Source organism: Pavona decussata, unplaced genomic scaffold, assembly GCF_977016875.1.
Source record: "Pavona decussata unplaced genomic scaffold, jaPavDecu1.1 SCAFFOLD_438, whole genome shotgun sequence".
Classification (NCBI taxonomy): Eukaryota; Metazoa; Cnidaria; class Anthozoa; order Scleractinia; family Agariciidae; genus Pavona; species Pavona decussata.
In genome coordinates, this window is record NW_028145793.1 from 555,418 (window position 1) to 574,823 (window position 19,406).

General features: G+C 39.0%; 1 protein-coding gene across 1 annotated transcript; it reads right to left on the reverse strand.

Moving 5' to 3' along the window:
- Positions 1 to 1,733: 1,733 nt before the first annotated feature.
- Positions 1,734 to 18,091, reverse strand: LOC146450632 (uncharacterized). Its single transcript, XM_085100184.1, has 6 exons — positions 17,977 to 18,091; positions 10,250 to 10,694; positions 4,182 to 4,276; positions 3,599 to 3,832; positions 2,228 to 2,496; positions 1,734 to 2,137 (listed from the first exon to the last, which is right to left on the reverse strand). Exons 2-5 carry the CDS (start codon positions 10,599 to 10,601, stop codon positions 2,320 to 2,322), a joined length of 858 nt encoding a protein of 285 aa, XP_084956310.1. The 5' UTR covers positions 10,602 to 10,694; positions 17,977 to 18,091; the 3' UTR covers positions 1,734 to 2,137; positions 2,228 to 2,319.
- Between the last annotated feature and the right edge of the window lie 1,315 nt (positions 18,092 to 19,406).

The following is a 19,406-nucleotide window of genomic DNA, read 5'->3' on the forward strand; positions in this document are numbered from 1 at the left end:
TGGGGGTGTGCGTGATTATGAATTTCTGTTAATATTTATTGTTTCGCCTCCATCCCTCCATCAAAGAGAACTGACCAGTCTCTAGTCCTTAGTTCCACTTTTTATACCGTAGTAAAACAGTGAACTAAACCTCCGTGAAAATTACTTTGAATGCATGGACTCAACTGCATGGACCCAAAATCAACCGCAAGACCTAAAGGACGTCACGGGAGAGTTATTGTTAAAAAAAAAAACAAAAACATCGAAATTTTGCCTTCAAATAGTCAACGTTTTCCTCTCATACAAAACTGTTAATATGTTGGCTATTACGCAACGGTTCCCGTGACGCTAAAAACACTTGACATAGCGCATGCATGGCCAACACAAACGCTCGTAGAACTTGGTCAAGCTGTTGTCAGGACGCTCAAGGACTTGTGAAAAGGGGTCAACAGGTATACGGTTCTTTTGCATGTTTTCGGAAAGCGGTGAGAAGGTTTCTAATTGACCAATTTTCACGAATCTTCAATTGAAAACGTGCATCACAAAATTAACAGACATTTCAGAATTACCAACAAGAAATAAAAACCACACGAGGATAGTTGTTATTGGTCAGCGCACTGACTGGGTATCATACCGACAAGTTGCCTTGCGCTTCTTCTGTTTTAAGTCTGGCGAAATTATTTGGTAAACGAGATGGCAGTGATCGAATAATAATCACCAGATGAGCTGTCGGCAAAAGTTAAAAAGCAAATGGGTTTATTTTTAGTTTACCATTCTCCTCCTAATTGAGCTTAATTGTACCGAACCGATTGAAGTTAATTTAGTGTCCAACACTGATTGGCTTGGCGAGTCGTTGGTGGCTGTTGTATGGGACAAAAATGTCACGAGGGAACCGAGATGTGCTCTTTTTGTAGACGGAATGTGGGAAAGTATGAAAATGAAATCTGCAATGACCTGCGCGATGAAAAACATCAGATATCACGATCTGCGACGGTCAACGACCACCTCACTTTATTTTAATAATCATACATTGTATAAAAAAGTGTTACCGGTCTGTAACGGGAGTGAACAAACTATTTAGATATGGTTCTGAACACGGGTGCAGATTTTACAAATAGCCGTTTTGGTGTGAAATTGGGTTTACGAAAGTTTGGGAGCGTATTGTTAAACAAATTTCTCTCTGTTGTACTCGAAACGAAAGAAAGAGAAAATTAAGGAAAAGGGAAACCAAACAACTAATTTGACGTGGTGAAATATGCATTATGGAGATCAGATTGCAAAAAGGTATTGTAAAATGTAATATTTGCCCCCCACCAAAATTCCGAGGAACTATCCGTGTTTCCTGGTCTTGTTTTACGCCGCTAACATTAGGTGCAGTGAATGATTCATGAGAAGAACAATACTTAAACCAGAAGAAAAAATTCATTTAATGAAGCTTTCTTTATAGGTTGAGACGTGACATCTATTCTTGGATCTTTCTTGGGGGCTATCATTAATGCGAGGCTACGGAATCATATTGCACAGGCCTGACCAACTGACCTTTTTCATACTTCGAAAATATTCTCATCCTATCAGCTCAAGGAACTTATTTAAATTACCTACTTACTCTCTTACTTTGACTCTGAATGGTAAGCAACAGCGATACTCACATGAAATAATTCCGTGACAAACATGAACAAATTAGGTACTCTGCAATGTGCCTATTTTAAAAGAGAAATGGCGGACACCTGCAAGCATTGCCATAAAATTTAATCGAGGGTTTTGCTCTTTTATTTTCATCTAATGATTTTCATTATACTAACAATATTATCTTACTTTAAAACGAAGTTTAGGTCATATAACAACCAGATAATCGTGCAATCGTCAATTTCGATGCAATTTACTCTTTACTCTAGTGTTAATTAGTTCTTGCACTATCCATGGTATCACAGACTATTGACAGACAGTGAAAAAACTAATAAAAGTAATATAAATTCGCGGTTTACAAAGTTTATAGCGCTTATGCCCATCGCTGTCCAGTAACGCTCTAAATGAACCTACAAACTCTATTACTCTATAACCACTGGCTTAATTGATACAAGTACTTCTACATTAATAGCTAGGCTCTCTGAAGTCCTTTACATCGTCCGTATTAAACTATCTATCCTTTTAGAGCTTACTGGTGACTTACGACTAGAAGCAAGTTAATCTGGAATGAGATAATACATTAATAGCTAGGCTATCTGTAGTCTTTTACGTTGTCCGCTTTCTGGTGATTTACGACTAGAAGCAAGTTAATCTGGAATAAGAAATTGAGACGTCTTTGTCTATCTTGCAAGTTAAGACAAATCTTTCTCGACTTCATGTTGGACACTCCCAGTAGTGAACGATGCAATGCATGGTTTTGTTTACTCTTCTATCAAGAGTACCTTCGCAAGCACAGATGTACTTTCTCTTGCCGTTTGAAACAACGATGCTGTTGAGCGTAACAATTTTTGCATCATTTGTTCCACAGTTAACACCAAGGAATTTTTTGCCCTGCAACGCAAAAACACAAAAATGTATTACACACAGTTGAGGAGGTTCGTTGAGAACTGTTGTGATTGTTTTTTTGCAAGCGTGTTCAGGGTGAGCAAGTTTCTCATTGAAATTGTTCAGAAACTGTTAAAATAACAGGGAGACTTATACAGAGGCACCCACAAAAACATTTGAAACAAAATGCCGTAAAGATAATGTTGTCCCCCTGTTCCCAGATCGTTTTTTGTCTCCTTAAAGAAACATTTGTGTTTTTCTGTTCAGATGCTTTATCTGAAAATCTAAATTGCAGAAAGTTTTAGGAAATGGAACTTTATTCCCTGAATATTATTAGCTTACTTTTTTACGCATTTTAAGCGCCGACATATTTGCCCCTTCCGAACAAAGAAATGCAATTAGTTTTCCAGTGTTAAGAACTTATTTTTGGCTGATCTTTTGCCGAAGAAACCTTTACATTTTATTTACTAATAAATCCGAATTTCTGAGACGATTAAGGCCATCCTAACAGACTGATCCGCCGAAATGAACCGTTGCAAGGTTGCCCCTGAGACTTGTGAGTGAAGGAAAACTTTGTTAAACACTTCTCGAAAACACAAGACTAAGCAAAAATTGTCAAATACAGACCTGCAAAGAAAACTTTCCTTGTGTGAAACGGCCAGACTTGGAGTTGATTTAAATAAACCATGCAACACCGAAGTTGCTTCAGTATTGAAGGGACTTGTTGTGTGTTCAAAATTATAATTCTGTTTTATTTCTCTCCTAAATCATTTCCCATTTCACCTTGAATGCTAATTCAGGGAGAAATAAACTTTAAGTCATTTTTAGTTCTAAGCAAAATGATCGACAAGGCGAGAACAGTCAGAATACATGACAAGGTAGCAAGTGCTTTTACGATCTAAAGAGACCTAAAGACACAGCAAGATTGCTACGGCCATAGAATTTTTCTTAGCTCGGAAGAACTTCGAGAATTTGGTTACTCACGTTGTAAATGGACAAGTGGAAAAATATTTCTTTGTTACCTCAATGACCATTCGAACGAGAAACGCTTTATCATGATTTTTGTTTCCTTGCTGTCCTAAGGTGTTAATGTTTGCCGAGGACTTACATTTGGTTCAGTAATTGTGACTTCTGTATAAGCAGAAGGACCTGAGCTGGACGAAGGGCTTTTTCCTTCTCTGTGAGAGCAGTTTGACAGTCCGCTAGACTTAGAATCACCAGGAGGGCCCTGGGTACCGTTATATCCACGAGGACCAGGTGGACCCGAAACGCCAGGAGAGCCCTGCGTACCATTGTATCCAGGAGGTCCCCTGAGAATTTGTGTTTTGCTAATGTTGGTCATCTGAAATAAGATGCAGTGCTTTGTCAGTTTTACTAGACAAAAATAACCAATAATCAACCAAGTGTTGTACCAGACTCATCGTCTGTCGATCTAACAAGGAAGGAACCACAGATTGTGTCCTTTGTAGGACCGCCTTAGGTGTAATTTCTAGTATCGATCTTAGTTCTCTGAAGTTTAGATGGGCGAGGAGCTGCCTTGCCGCCGTGAAAGCGTGATGTGACACAACGGCTTTTCCGTCTTGGTTCGTCTTCACGGTAGCCGCTCATGCAAAAAATCCCTCTGGCACGCAAGTAAATTAGCTAGAAGAAAAATTACTGTAAACGATACGTTTTTACTCCACCATTCTTACCAACATTTCTCTGAGAGATGTGATGTTATGTTCAAGGTCTTGTAAATTCTTCCAAAGTTGCGAGTAGCCAACACTGGGGGATGGGCTTTCAGCTCCTTTAAAAAGAAAATAAAATGCTTTGACAAGACTTCAATAAAATGTCTTGACAAAACTTCACTATAATCTTTAGAAGGGTGGCTAAACCAAATGACCGAAGAGGGCGTCAATTGGCTTATCAAGAAGGTATCTCAGTGACGTAATATGCGTTACCTCATTTACAAAGAGATATCGGCAAAATACGGTCAAGCTGTCGGCGTACCTGTCCTAACCCACCCCCACCCCCCTTCCCAATGGCCTAACTACATATAACATCAACAGTGTCAGCACAACGGAAGCCCACACACCAGACACTAGAAGCACAGTGTCACTTGTTAAAGAAAATCAGCTTCCCTTGAACACTAACAAAACCAAGGCAATGCTCATTGGTAGTATTACGGTTCAGGATTTTATCGCATATGACCTGGTCAGATCATATTGATCAGTTATCAGCTAAGTAAGCGCCTTGGCCTGTTAAAGCGAGTCAAACACCTTCTACCACGCTTTGCTCAGCTGTTGTACTTTAAATATCTTGGTGTTGCCATTTCTTATTATGGACACCAAGTATTGGGAGTAAAATAACTCCACACTCGTGCAAAGCTTGTAACTTCTAAGATTACCTTAGACCATCCGCTCTTCATTCTTCACCCGCAGATGTCAACGCAGGCATTATCATTGTTGTCTTTACATTTATATGTGTGAAAATAATCCAGTATCATCTCATTTATATCAGTGACCTCTTTAAAAGAGAAGCATAAGTAACGACAACGATTTCCATTTGCCAACTGTTAGAACTAACCGGGCCGTGAAACAGTGATTAGCTTTTAATGCCGTTAAGGACTGGAACAATCTAAGTAATGATATTAGCAACTGTGAGTCCGTGTTTAGATTTAACTCTTCTTCTTTTTCGAGTGAGTTACTAATTTTCAACTTTCTACAAAAGAAAATCCTTGGAGCTGGTCTATTTCTTTTGGTGAATAACACGCCACTAAACGCCATGCCACGACTGACTGAAAAATTGCATAACACTGTGACGAAAAAACCCTATTCTCCTCTATTTTAGCTAATGTAATTTTAGATTGTAGTTCTGGTATAAGACACTAGTTTCTTCTTTCTTTCTTTCTTTCTTTCTTTCTTTCTTTCTTTCTTACTTTCTTTCTTTCTTTCTTTCTTTCTTTCTTTCTTTCTTTCTTTCTTTCTTTCTTTCTTTCTTTCTTTCTTTCTTTCTTTCTTTCTTTTTTATTATTTTTTTTATTTTTTACTATCCTCAATCTTTTAGACAATGGGCATTTGTATAGTACAGGAAGACAAATGACAGGTCCGGCCCCGCACAAACGAGCTCGGTTCCAAAAAGAAATCATTTCCGACTCGCGGACCTTCTGTGGTTCACTTTTGGGATCATTCAATTTGCTCGCTCCGCTCCGGTATGTTTTGCGGCCTTGTAAACATCTGGCACATGTATTGGATCCACTGGGTAGTAGGAGTAGGAAAATAATCCAAAGGTATTTTCATGCCTTAAGTAATTTCTGAAACAATATTGGGCGATAAACCGATTATCCTGAAGGTAATTCTTTTATATACATTAAATCTCTCGATTTATTTTATCACTATATATACCCTTCGATACTCTGGCTTTTGTATATTATGTTTGTATTCCGTGTTCACATGGCATGGCACGTGTATGTACGTGCATACTAGACACGTGTATGTATTATATAAGCCTATTGCTTTCTTTCCACTTCACCATTCGACCCAAACCGTCAACATCTAAAAGATTGTTGTTGTCGTTGTCAAATCAGGTTCTGCGACGACTTCACGCGCTTTATAAAGAATTACGATAAGAATTCTCCATTTAATTGCGACTACTTTCACTTTATCTTAAAACTAAACAGATGTTACAATTACATGATTAAATTAGCTGCCTAAACTAGTAGGAAAGATAAGCGCGAAGCCGACACCTGAGTGTGCTGAGGTTGGGAGGTAAAGATGAAAGACTTTATTTTTTTTTACAAAAAAAAAAAAAAAAAGAAAAGAAAAAACACACACATGGCGTCAGACATCAAGACATCAGACTCTCGCTGCCACGTGCCGACAATTGCTGTGATACCACGCTTGCATAGGAAACCTCAAGCTGTAAAAAACGGGCAGAATTTGCTGATTGGGGTAGAAACTTAAGGTGGTTGTCAAGAGAGATTAAAAGAAGAGTTATTTGAGTGAATTTATTGGTTTATTGGTGTCCGGAGAAGAATGGCTGCAAAATTCCCGTGGCATATGTATTGTATAAAGCCAAGTCTGAGGTATAAGTTGATATCTTTATCAACACTCTTACCTTGGTTCACGTTGCCGCTACAAGAACAGTTTCTTGTCTCAACAGATCCAAAGAGAATCAACAGTGTTAACAGAAGTGCAAGAAATGACGAAATACTGACAATTGCCATCAAGGCAACAAGCAGTCTGCTAGGCAATGCCCTTTCTGTAACGCTTTCGCCTTTGCTGCTCTTGACATCCCATTCCCTTAAAACGTTTATGTTCTCTCTCTTGATAGCCGTGCAGTGAGGGATGTGGGGCATTTGTGGAGGCTCCGTTAACTGCGACCCAACAAAATCTTCTTCATGGACAGTTTCAATAGTTTCGTTAGGTCTTTGGAATGATGGGTTCACAACCACACCTTGAAAAACTCTTGGTACTGCGGGACGATGTGGAATTTTCGTTTCTTCAACTTGCCCCGATATTTTTGTCTCTTCAAGTGTCCATGCTCGTTGGGGAACGAATTTGTTTCGCTGAATGAAAGCCATGATATATTCACCTAATAATAGTAGTCTTTTAAAGCCAAATTCAGAGTTCTGTTTGGAAGTTACAGTTAGCAGTTCCTGTATGGGGATATCATTTCCGAGCCCGGAAATCACCAAGAAATGTATCGTGAAGTGACCAATTTAGATTAATGAGACCTAGATAAGGGATGGTTCATTATCGCCAGCTGCAGCTCATTTACCCAATTATGAGCAACGAGCACGAAAACTGTGCGTGGAGTTCCCAGGTGGCAATTCAATGAACTCTATTCTGCCTACAGGGGTACGCAGGCTTCGAGTCACGGATGTCATTTCAGGTTGCAGGGCAGGTTTACTATTTTGCTCGGTATCATCACCTTTTGTTGAAGCTCCTATCGAGCTTGCGTTCCGTCAAGGAACTTGTAGGTACAGTTTATTAAAGTAGCTGTCTGTAACTCTTACATGGACTACCTCTAGACATTGTCATGTTTCAATGTTGTCTTTTTTTAACCGATATACAGTTTCTCGATTGAGGTAATCAGGTTACCAGGAAACGTGTAGTAAGTACATGACCCAGGCAAACTCCTGGTAGACCTTACATAAGCTAGTGTTCCACTTGCACAGTTATAGCAGATGTGAATTAGGTTTAATTTCATTTCAAGCGTGCAGCCTATTTTGTGGCCCTCATGCCCATTACTTAATCTCCAGACAGTCCATTCTTCGCATAAAACTCTCTCCGAAATCTTTCTACGTCAGAAAACTCCACCAGTAAATTTTCAAGCCCAAGAAGTATCGAGTCGCTTATTTCAAACCAAATTTTAAAAGGCCTTACCCCTTCCTCCACCCCCTCGGGCCTTGTGCCTATCGTGACGTATCGTTTTCAAAGAAGCAGAGGAACACTTTCCCTTGGGAATAATTGTCGGATACGAAACATTTTGACATTGTAATTTTAAAAAATCTATTTGTCCGTGACAATAATTAAAGGTCACTTGACCCGATGATATGTGCGACGCTTTAAAGCGTGCCAACCAAGCACGAAAACTCTGCGTGAGAGGAACAATGTCGGTACTTTTACATTTAGCTAGGGCCAATCGGACAAAGTAAAGGCACAGGATCCTGGTGGATCTTCATGTAGTCAGTAAATTTGAGAAAAGGCAGCAATGACCAGTGATAACATATGACAAAAGGCTGGCTTTGCAGCTATATATTTTTATCCAATACGGCTTCACTTCTACAGGGTAGCTCTGTTAGATTATTTACATTGAAGTTGCGGACGTGCCTAAGGGCGTATTTAGGACAATAAACTGGCGGTATAAACATGTATAGATTGTTGAAATTACTAAAAAGCCCTGACAAATTCTGTTGTTGTGACTATCATATGATAATGTTTTGCCAAAAGGTGAGCTTATCAGATTTCCTCTCAAGCGCGGTATTTAAAAAGGATATCAAGATTAATTCGCCCAACAATTTGGGTTCAAACTCAATTTGTCAACAAATACACCTTCGGCACACTTTACGCGGATAATGGCTTGGAGATCTATTTAGGTGGTACTGCCTTGGAGCGTCTTTCGTTTTTTTACGCGCGGCATATCTTAAACTTTAAAAGACGACGGACATGCTTTTCCTTTATTATGTAGCTAAGATTTTGAGCGTCGTTTTTGTGATTATTTTTTATTTGTCAATTTGTTTTTTTGTTTCTTGTCTTGTATTTGTTTACATGCCTACAAATGATAGTCAATATAAAGTTGTTATTGCCTCTTTAACACATGGACGGTGGCTGAATAAGAACACTGACAGCTTAAATCAATAGGTTTCTAACATTTCCCTGTCAAATGTATCATGGCTCCATTCCTTCCCACCGCAAATCTATGTTACGTGCATGCGGTGTGCCTCCGAGACGTTGTTCACCACCGGGGGCTCCCTCTATATAAGCTTTTCAGGTATGTGAGACCCGAAAGGGTATGGTTTTTGAGCCGTTTTTGGCCTGAAATCGAGTATTGATTTTAACCATTTTGGTGTGAAAGTTTCAAAACGGGCAGGAAAACGGGTATGGATTTCACAGAAGGGAGAATGGGTTCCAGAGACCAAGGTCTAACAATGGCCATGGATTTTAGAGGCCAGAACATGATATTTAATTTTACTCTGAAATAGGGTAACGGTTTGGAGAACTCCACCAATATTCCAAGGTGTGCCCCCCAGGGCTTCTTCTCTTTTTTGCAAAACATTAACGATTTACCATGCATTTTGCCAACTTGCTAATGAGGTCGCGCAGTGATTCAAAGAAATTCGTGATAGTGGCCTCCCATTGTTTTTCTTGCTCCATCACCGGGAAGGTCACTCTCTGACTGAGAATTGCATATCCCACAAAGTATATAAAAAAAACAGTCCTTGTGTGAGAATATTGGTACTGTTGTCTGTGCAATCAGCGGAGCCAACATCGACACGCGACAGCGTAAACACATGTGATGTCTCGCCCTTTTCCGTTATTCTTTTGAGGTGAAAATCCGTCTGCGGTGTATTAGGCCGTTTTAGTACGATTCCAGCGAGCGAGTTTTAGTTCCACTTATTTTGATTTGTCCTCGACTGTACATACCACATGTGTGGGACGTAAACCGCAGCTGCAAGCGTCCTCTTTTTCAAAACGTAGTGGTCGGTAGAAAAAAAAAGGCTTGTACGTAAGAATTCTTTATCAAAATACAGGAATTGCTTTCGGAAATCCTACTCAATTCTTTTGACTCATGGTGTTAAAGTCGGTACAAGCTAAGACACAAAACGACGAGTTTTCGGAAACAGTTGACGATAGAAGATGATTTCTTTAGATGGTACTTAATTAAAGTCCTGGGGTGGGGGGAAGGGAAAAGTGATCTCATATTTAAATTATGAGGAACAAGAAGCTCTTTTGTTGCTCCAATTCATTTTTAATCGTAAGAGGTTCTAGTCTTGAATAAGACAAACATTTAAATCAGTTGCCTGACACATCGTTCCTGTGGAGTCAAATGTTTTCGGTCAATACCCTCAAAGATGGCAGGATAACTCTACTGCCGTCATTTTAGAGTTTAGTACACCAAGTGGGACCAATCCACAGATTTTGCCCCCCCCCCCCCCCCAAAAAAAAAAAAAAAAAAACCTCTCAGGAACTAGTAAGTCTGATAGACTACCCGTTTTATCCTACATTTACTTCAACGATTCGATTACGCCACTAACAACCAGCGTTCGAAAGCTTACCTTGCACCGTGGCACAATCCGTTGTCAAAGTGTTTTGCGACATGATCATCATTAACGCCAAAATCAGAGTGGCAGTAGCGGTCACGAAGGCAACGACAACAACAACGGTTACGATGCACAAAAGTCGCTGAACTACCGCCCCATCTGAGTGGCCACAGGAATGTTCAGCTGGTGTCGATGGGAGTCGGCCGTTCTTCTCTTCTCGTTGCTTCCCAGTGGTCGTTCTATTTTTCACAGGAACAACGCTTTCTCTAGCGACGTAGTCATAAATTCTTGTTGGAGTGTTCTCTCTGGATTCGATCTCAAAGTCATAGTAGGGATTTTCTGTTGCGGTAAATACTGTTCCATTCATTATGTTATGATGGTCAGGATGATGTACCCTTCAACGTCTCCCTCGCATTGATACTCAATCTGTACTGGCCGGATCAATTTGTAAATGTCCTCGCTGATGGCTCAAATAAATACAAAATGATGTTATATAATGGTTCGATATGATATCGTATAAATGTTGCAATCTGATGCTATTTCTTCACTTCCGATGACTGCTCATGATGTGAAACATCTGAACTACTGAAAGGACGATCGCGAAAATATGACGGGTGGTAAAAAGGGGGAAGGTCATTTTTCCGTCCACTGTTCCCGCCCCTTTACTTAAGGTTTTATTGATATTAATTGTAAGACTTGCAGCGACTAGCACCAAACCATGAGCGGGCTCGTGCAGGGACTATTTTACGGGTCGAGTAGCATGCAAAGAACCCCGGAAAACCAAAGTTGACCGTTAACGGCGATTTATTGCAATAATTCAAAATAAACCAATTCGAAACCACAAGATTATAACCAACGCGAAAACAATGCGAAATCATGCGATACTCCGGTAGAACGCTAAAGCTGCTTTTGTATGCGCGTGGTGACGCTGAAAGGTCAGATTACAAAACCACATGATAAACATTAACCGCTATGGTAACTAAAAATCAAAACTTATCAAAATAGACTACTGTTCTGATGTCCTTGGCGTTAATAGTTATAAGTCATAACAGAAGGTAGTTTTACATAATGGTACTGTTTTTAATATTGTTTCGTTATATTTTACTCATTTTACATATAATCATTTTTTGCCCAACGATTTTCCACGTTTTATCACCATTGTATTATTATTATTATTATTATTATTATTATTATTATATATTATTGGTGTGATGAAGATTATGATGACGATTATTTATTTTATTATTATTATTATTTATTCTGACCCAATCTTTCTACACGCTTTATCATCGCGTCCGCCTTCAGTTTGCTTTTCTTGTTCGCACGGAGCCCAAGAAAGAAAAATATGGACATCGAGCAACGTTTAAAATTTTGGAAACTAATGTAACCGACTTTCGCATACACTTCAGACTACAATCCTGGACAATTCTTTGAAAATGAAAACTTAGGATCACCTCTTCCCCCCCCCCCCCCCCCTGCACTTCAATAGTTGAAAAATGTAGCAATGTTCGGAATGTGTGGCCGTTTTGCGGGAATTCATCATTAATTGATAATATTATATAATTCATGCTGTGTTAGTTTTTATTTTAGCGCCTTATTTGGGCATCTTACGATGGTTTTTTTGTTTTGTAACTTTGAAAGATATGGTATGGAAAGTTTAGAACGTGACATATCGAAGCCCTCTAACACTATAATGATGTTGATTGGAAACAAAAATTGGATTAGAGCGCCGGCAGTTATGTAACCGGCTGGAAATATTAAACACCGGTACATTGATTTACATATCCCATGTCAGAAAACGTGTTTTCTCCGTTTTGTTTTTTTATGAAAACCAATGCCATTGTAGAAAGTAGACTCGCCAATAGGTGCCTGTTTAGTCTTCAAAGTTTTTCTAAATTTGTCCTTTGCTTCTAGTAAAAACCGTGAGTCATCACCAATATAAAGTTGGCATATAAGCTGTTTCAATAGATCGAAACGCAGAGAGTTTCTCACTGTAAGGGAGAGAGTTTCGTTGTAGCGAAATGTTCTTACGGAGTATAATATATCAAACACGAGAAGGTGTGTCTCATCAGATATCCAAACACTGAGAAGTAGGTTGAAAAAACGAGGCGAAGCCGCCTTTTTATTAAACGACTTCGAGGTGTTTGGATATCTGATGAAACACACTTTCGAGTGTTTGATTCTGACTTCTCAAATGATCAATAATTCTTGGAGAAATTCAAGGCTAAAGTTGGCAAAATTTCATGGTAATTTGGAACACATATCCAAACCACAGCCACAGTAGTGATTTTCTTTGTTTTCTGTTAATTGATGAATATTAATGAGTTTAAGAAATATATCTCGTAACTCGTCGCAAAACCAAGTTTACATTCATCTAGTTGAATTCCTGCTTGACTTTACTACATATCTTCCAGTGATTTTGGGGATGAAATGAGATTATAGCGTCCACGCTCTGATCTGGCGCGGATCCAGGTTTTTAGGGGAGAGGGTTCGATGAAAGGCGGCGCCCCAGTAGGGGGGTCCGGGGGCATCTTCCCCCGCAAAAGTTTGAAATTTTAAGTCCTCGGAAACGCGATTTCCGCTATTCTGAGGCAAAGTCAGCGTGTTTTAATATCTCATTTTTTAAAGTTAAAATGCCATTCTTTTTCATAAAAATACAACAAAGCTACGTAAAAACATGTTTTAGCTTTATTGAACTGAGGAGGCTTAACTTGGTTATGAACTTTCTGCATTTATTTAATATTCATTTATTTAATATTTTTACAAGCTTTTGACGTTAGCTGTTTTAATTTACGGGGTTTGATCGAACCTCCCGAACCCCCCCCTCCCCCCCCCCCAGGATCCGCCCTAGACGCTCTATTAGGCCGTCAGAACGTTTACGTATCTGTGAGTCCGATGGCAACGTTCAACATTAAGATTCTTTATTCTGTCCGAATAATAATCATCTCCCTTTTATTGAAGAATCATCTTGTTTGTGGATGATCTAGAACTTTTAAGTTGTAATTTGAGCACCTTGCGATGTTATCTTTGCAACTTAGAATGACCCTCGAAAGATATGGTCTTCATTTTATTAAATCAACCGGTATTCAGAAAGTTTGGTACGTGATGGCGTGGCGCGATGGGCAACCTTTGCCATGTATAAAAGTAGATTTAGATGTGACATCTAAGCCTTCTAGCACTATATATAGCTATAATGATGTTAATTGAAAAGAGGAAAAAAAAAAACAGAAAGAAAAAAAAATTGATTTGAAGAGCAGGCGCTGGTTGTTCAAAGAGTGGATAGCACTACCCAATGGATAAGCATTAAAATCAATTGTGTTATCCGGTGGATAGCGCTATCCACCTTTCAAACAACTGGGGCCAGCTTTGTAACCGGTTGGAAAAGTTGTACACAGTAAATTGATGTAACGTATCCTGTCAGGAAACGTTTTTTGTCTGTTTTGTTTTTTAATGAAAATCAATGCAAAAGTGCAATCATCGATAGATGCCTGTTTAGCTGTCAATGTTTTTTTACGCGGGATGCCCTGAGGGGGCATACCGTGTCTAAAAACGGGTCGATTTCTTTTTTTTTTTCTTCCTCGTAGCTACAAATCGGTACATTAATTTATTCCTTAAACTCTCCCCTCTCCTACTCGGGATGTATTGTTCTGATTGTCTTCAACGACAGCAGGCCAATCAAAATCTATTCTTGTCGCTTCTATCGCGAGGGAGGGACCCACTCACCCCTACCTGTGTGACGTCAACGCATCATTTGATTTATCCATTACAGCTGGATTAAATTGTGGCGCCATATTGTTCTGCATATTGTACATGTTCTGGACTCAAGTGTGCCGTTTTCAAACGGAAATTTCACCATTTTGAAGCGGTAAATCGAAAGAATAACTTCTAAGAAGCACTCGACATCTAAAACGGTGGAAATTGGAGAGTTCCTGGCGAAGGAATCGTGCTTTCTTTGACAGTCTTAGACTACAATTACAGACAGAAAAGGGGTCATTGAGAAGCTTACGTTATCGCAATGGAATTCCCGCAATTTCCCTTGAAACCCTGAGTAGCGTAACACAAGGGAAACAACGTAACGCGATCTTCGTGACTCAAACTATTCCATTAGCAAGGATGGTTTTATAAATCTGCGAAGCACACAGTTGGAATAAATGAATCAGCCACGGCATCTCGCGTAATGCCAGTATAGCAGGCATCTTGTTTCCCTAAATTTTGCGCTTTGCTTCTAGGAAAAACAAAAGAATGCACGTGCTTGTGCTAGACTAGACCGCGACTCTTCTTCACAGGAGGGAGAAAAGATTAACAGGAAAAGAGATAAAACACCTGGCTCTTGGCTAAATGATACAATTCAAGACAGTGTCAAGAAAACGTTACGTGTTGGAATATGGATTAATGAATAAAAATCAAAAGAGATTGTTGATCTAGATCACGTTCCGACCTATGCCCTCGCGATTCCGGTTAAATGTATCAAGTTTGAGCGTCCACTTGGAATCCTTTTATCTCAGCTGTGAAGCGAGTGAAAACTGAACTTGGTCAAATAATAATGTATTATATTAGCGGATGGTTAAAAAGCGATTTAGCGAAAGCTTTGTAGGTTTATTCTCCTTGGCATGACCAACGGAATTTTCAAACTTGAGCGGCAATTTCCAGGATGGAATCGGGATAGTTTCGTACACATAAAAATAATGACATTTTCCAAATTGAAACTTAACCGTGTTCATTAATTTTGAGTCGTCCGAAAAACTAGATAAGAATGCAAGGAAACCAAATGTCGTAAGGCGATGCCACATTTGCTTAAAAATAAGTAATTTTTAGTAGGCTCCGCAGGATCCGCAAGTTCTACAGGTTCTGCTTTTCCGCCTGCTGTTGTTCTATTTCGATTAGTGCCACCCCGTAGATTTTGCCCGGCTTAGTCCAGGATGGAGTCTTCGAAGGACTAAGGGCCTCTTCGTATGAGCCCGGTCGACCGGGCTGGTTCGATTTCCGAGATCGCGCCTCGTCACTCCTTTCTTTACAAAAATTTCGATGTGTTCATATGAGGAAACGGGCTGGCCCGAGCTGGAAATTTTTGTCATATGAACACTCCAGCCCCGGCCGGGGACTGTCCGTGACGAAACATTTTCAACTGCGCATGGCTTGTAAGGTCGCGAACAAGTTGGAACGCGGTCCCACGGGTGTTCTGGGGGCCTTTTAGACATTTTTCATCTCGGTAACCGGGATTAAATTTCCCATATGAACAGAAGACAAAATTCGTCCCGCCTACCGGGCTCATGCATATGAAGAGGCCCTAAATGAAGGTAGCACTATATGCTATTCTGACAGACTGGAAGTTAGCTGAGGAAATATTAAGCTGAGATTTATATACTTTGTCGCGCAGGACCACAAACAGCAAATGTCCCTGCTGCGCATTTTGGTATATGTAGGACTGTTCCATAATGCTACGCATGCGTTGTCACACTGCGGCAAAATTTAAGAGTGTATCTAGGAATGTAACGAATTTAATCTTAATAGTAGACACACGAGCAATTTAGGATAGAAAATAACTGACTTTGGTTCCGTTTTTTTTTTTTGTACTGTCACTTATGAGCTTCAATCGCCTGAGTTGATTCTTGAGGGAGATTCTCGACGACTTGCTCCAGTTACCGTTTCTATACATAAGAATATTCTACATCAAGATCCAATCACAAGAGGAAAACAATTTCACACCGCTCCTTACTATAAGCTTAATAAAGTTCATTTTTAAACGCGGTCAGATCACCTAAAATATCTTTTGCATGGTGGGCGGTGTAAAGTGCCGAATCGAGTACCGTGCCGAAAACAGTATGAACGTAAATTATGACAAATTATGAAATACCGGAATTTATGACCTTCTCGTCATAGGTCACGACGGCTACTATAAGCTGACTGCATTTTCTATTCTATTCTGCCGACTGTTGAGTTAACTTATTCCGTATCTCGTACTCTATTCGGCACGCACTAGAATACAAACATATGTATAAAACATATTTTTCATAAAAATGACTGGCGACTGTAGTGTTAACTTAGTATCTATCTCGTACTCTATTCGGCACGCACTAGAATACAAACATATACAGCATATTTTTCATAAAAATGACTGGCTCTATGATCTCGTACTCTATTCAGCACGCACTAGAATACAAACATATGTATAAAACATATTTTTCATAAAAATGACTGGCGACTGTAGTGTTAACTTAGTATCTATCTCGTACTCTATTCGGCACGCACTAGAATACAAACATATACAGCATATTTTTCATAAAAATGACTGGCGACTGTTGAGTTAACTTAGTCCGTATCTCGTACTCTATTCGGCACGCACTAGAATACAAACATATACAGCATATTTTTCATAAAAATGACTGGCTCTATGATCTCGTACTCTATTCAGCACGCACTAGAATACAAACATATGTATAAAACATATTTTTCATAAAAATGACTGGCGACTGTAGTGTTAACTTAGTATCTATCTCGTACTCTATTCGGCACGCACTAGAATACAAACATATACAGCATATTTTTCATAAAAATGACTGGCGACTGTTGAGTTAACTTAGTCCGTATCTCGTACTCTATTCGGCACGCACTAGAATACAAACATATACAGCATATTTTTCATAAAAATGACTGGCGACTGTTGAGTTAACTTGGTCCGTATCTCGTAATTCGGCACGCACTAGAATACAAACATCAGTATACAGCATATTTTTCATAAAAATGACTGGCGACTGTTGAGTTAACTTAGTCCGTATCTCGTACTCTATTCGGCACGCACTAGAATACCGACATGTTTTTTTTTATTAGAACCTTTTTTATAAGAACGTTGAGGCTGAGATTAACCAAAATTTTAAGAACGTATTAAGAACATTGAGAGTCGATTAAGAACGTTTTTATTTTGCTAATCTGTCTGTAAAATCAAGGTAACAAATGTAAATTAACCAAAATACTTAGGGCATGTTTTGTAATAACATTAACAATGGTGTCATACATCTCGGTTTGTCATAATCAGCAGTTCTTGATACCATATCTCAGCAGACAATGCACTTTGATAGGTTTCCTGGTCACGTCCACATTGATTTACCGAAATACATGTAGTGTATACCATGTAATTTAAGAACATCTTAAGAACGTTTTCAGCCTCAAATCGCAAAAAAATATAACAACGTTCAGCCTCAGCTCCAAAATTAGACGTCCTTATGAAAAAAAAAAAACCGAGTGTAAACAGTTTATTTTTCATAAAAAGGACTGCAGACTGTAGTGTTAACTTATTCTTTGTCTCGTATACGTACTCTATTCGGCAGGCTGTAGAATACCGACATATACCAAGTGGGGTTTTTTTTGGAACAAATACGGGCTGTTAAGTTAGCTAACTACTAACCTCGTTCTCTTTTTGGCTGGCATTACAATACTTTTAGGTCAGTTCGTTTCTTAAAATTGGACCATGTACAGTAATCTTAGTCTCGAGAGTACATATTTGGTTCTTTTTCACCATGCAATGATTAATTTGGAGTTCTTTTCTTTCATTCAGACATGTCAAGCTCCTTAACCATCACAATACCGTTCTTATATCAAAAATATTATAGGAGTAATATCATGTAAGTCGTATAGCTTAAACGAAAAAAAACATTTATGACCCGTTTTGATATTTATTTTTATATCAATCCTATCCGATAACATTTTCGCATCAGCAAGGGACTTTTCCTATAGCTTAAACTTACCTGATGATTCACTTGTAAACTGAAGGCTTGTAAATTTGAAGGTTTCTGACGTTTGGCCTTTCTTGGTCTCTCTTAATTGGGATGTACAAGTGATAGTTACATGCTTGTATATATACACAGAAGGTGAAACGTATACACCTGGACGTGCAACACGTTTACGGATTTGTGTTAAGGAAACGAGTTACATGCTTCAGCAAGGAATGACTGAGGCGTGTACCATATGCGTGACATGTTGTTACATGTACGTGATACATTTTAAAAAATGTTTCCCTGTCTTGATTGGGATATTTCAAATTGTGATTGTAAAAGATAAAAATTTTGTCACAACATAAACGTACTTTTTGTTTAGAAGTTTGGGTTTTTTTTGAGAAGGTTAAACAAGTGAGTAGCACTAAGCAAACTTTTGGCTTTATTTTTGCTTACCTCACGAGGGATTTGTTTTACAAGTGATAGTTAATAATATCTACACAGAAAGTTTTAACTTTCTGTGTAGATATTATTAACTATCACTTAAAAACGGTCTAAACGTACAACACGTTTACGGATTTGCGTTAAGCTGCGTTAAGGTTACCGTGTACCTTCAGGGGTGGCTTCAGTTAAACGGATATAGCGCCTCTCAGTTACATCACAGATACCTAAAACCCCATATCAAATTAAAGCTTACAGTACTGGGTATTTAAATATTTCATTGCGTTTCCAAGAAAATAAACTCCCAGGTTTTCCGTAAAGTCGGAACTTGAAGGTCCAGGTCATCGTTCAAGAGTTCCTGACCAACTCAATGCCATTTTTATATTTTGGAAGTTTAGTGCTACTCACTTGTTTAACCTTATTTAAAAACAAATTTCTAAACAAGAAGTACGTTTATGTTGTGACAAAATTTTTATCTTTTACAATCGCAATTTGAAATATCCCAATCAAGACAGGGAAACGTTTTAAGGACGGTGCCTACTATTGTTACTGCGCATACGTTCTGCGCATCGCGAGATACTCGGGTTTCCTATGGGTGGTGCCTACTAATACAGGAATATTTTTGCACGGTTTAAATCTATACGGAGAAAGCAGAACTTACCAAATGCTTTTGGTATCTCAAAAGAAAATTGGGGGTAACCATGCATTTTTCAGAGATAATTAAGCTTCAATTTAGGAAAAAATCCCATACATTGCTTTATATTTTGGCGTTTTTTAGAGATATTATTGCTTAATTATCTCTGAAAAATGCGTGGTTACCCCCAATTTTCTTTTTGGATTCCAATAGGCCTTGCTGAGATCTGCTTTTCCCGCATAGTCATAAACCGCACAAAAATACTTCGGTATTAGTAGGCACCGTCCTTAATGCATCACGTACATGTAGCAAACATGTCACGCATATGGTACACGCACGTGTACCGGCCTCAGTCACTCCTTGCTGAAGCATGTAACTCGTTTCCTTA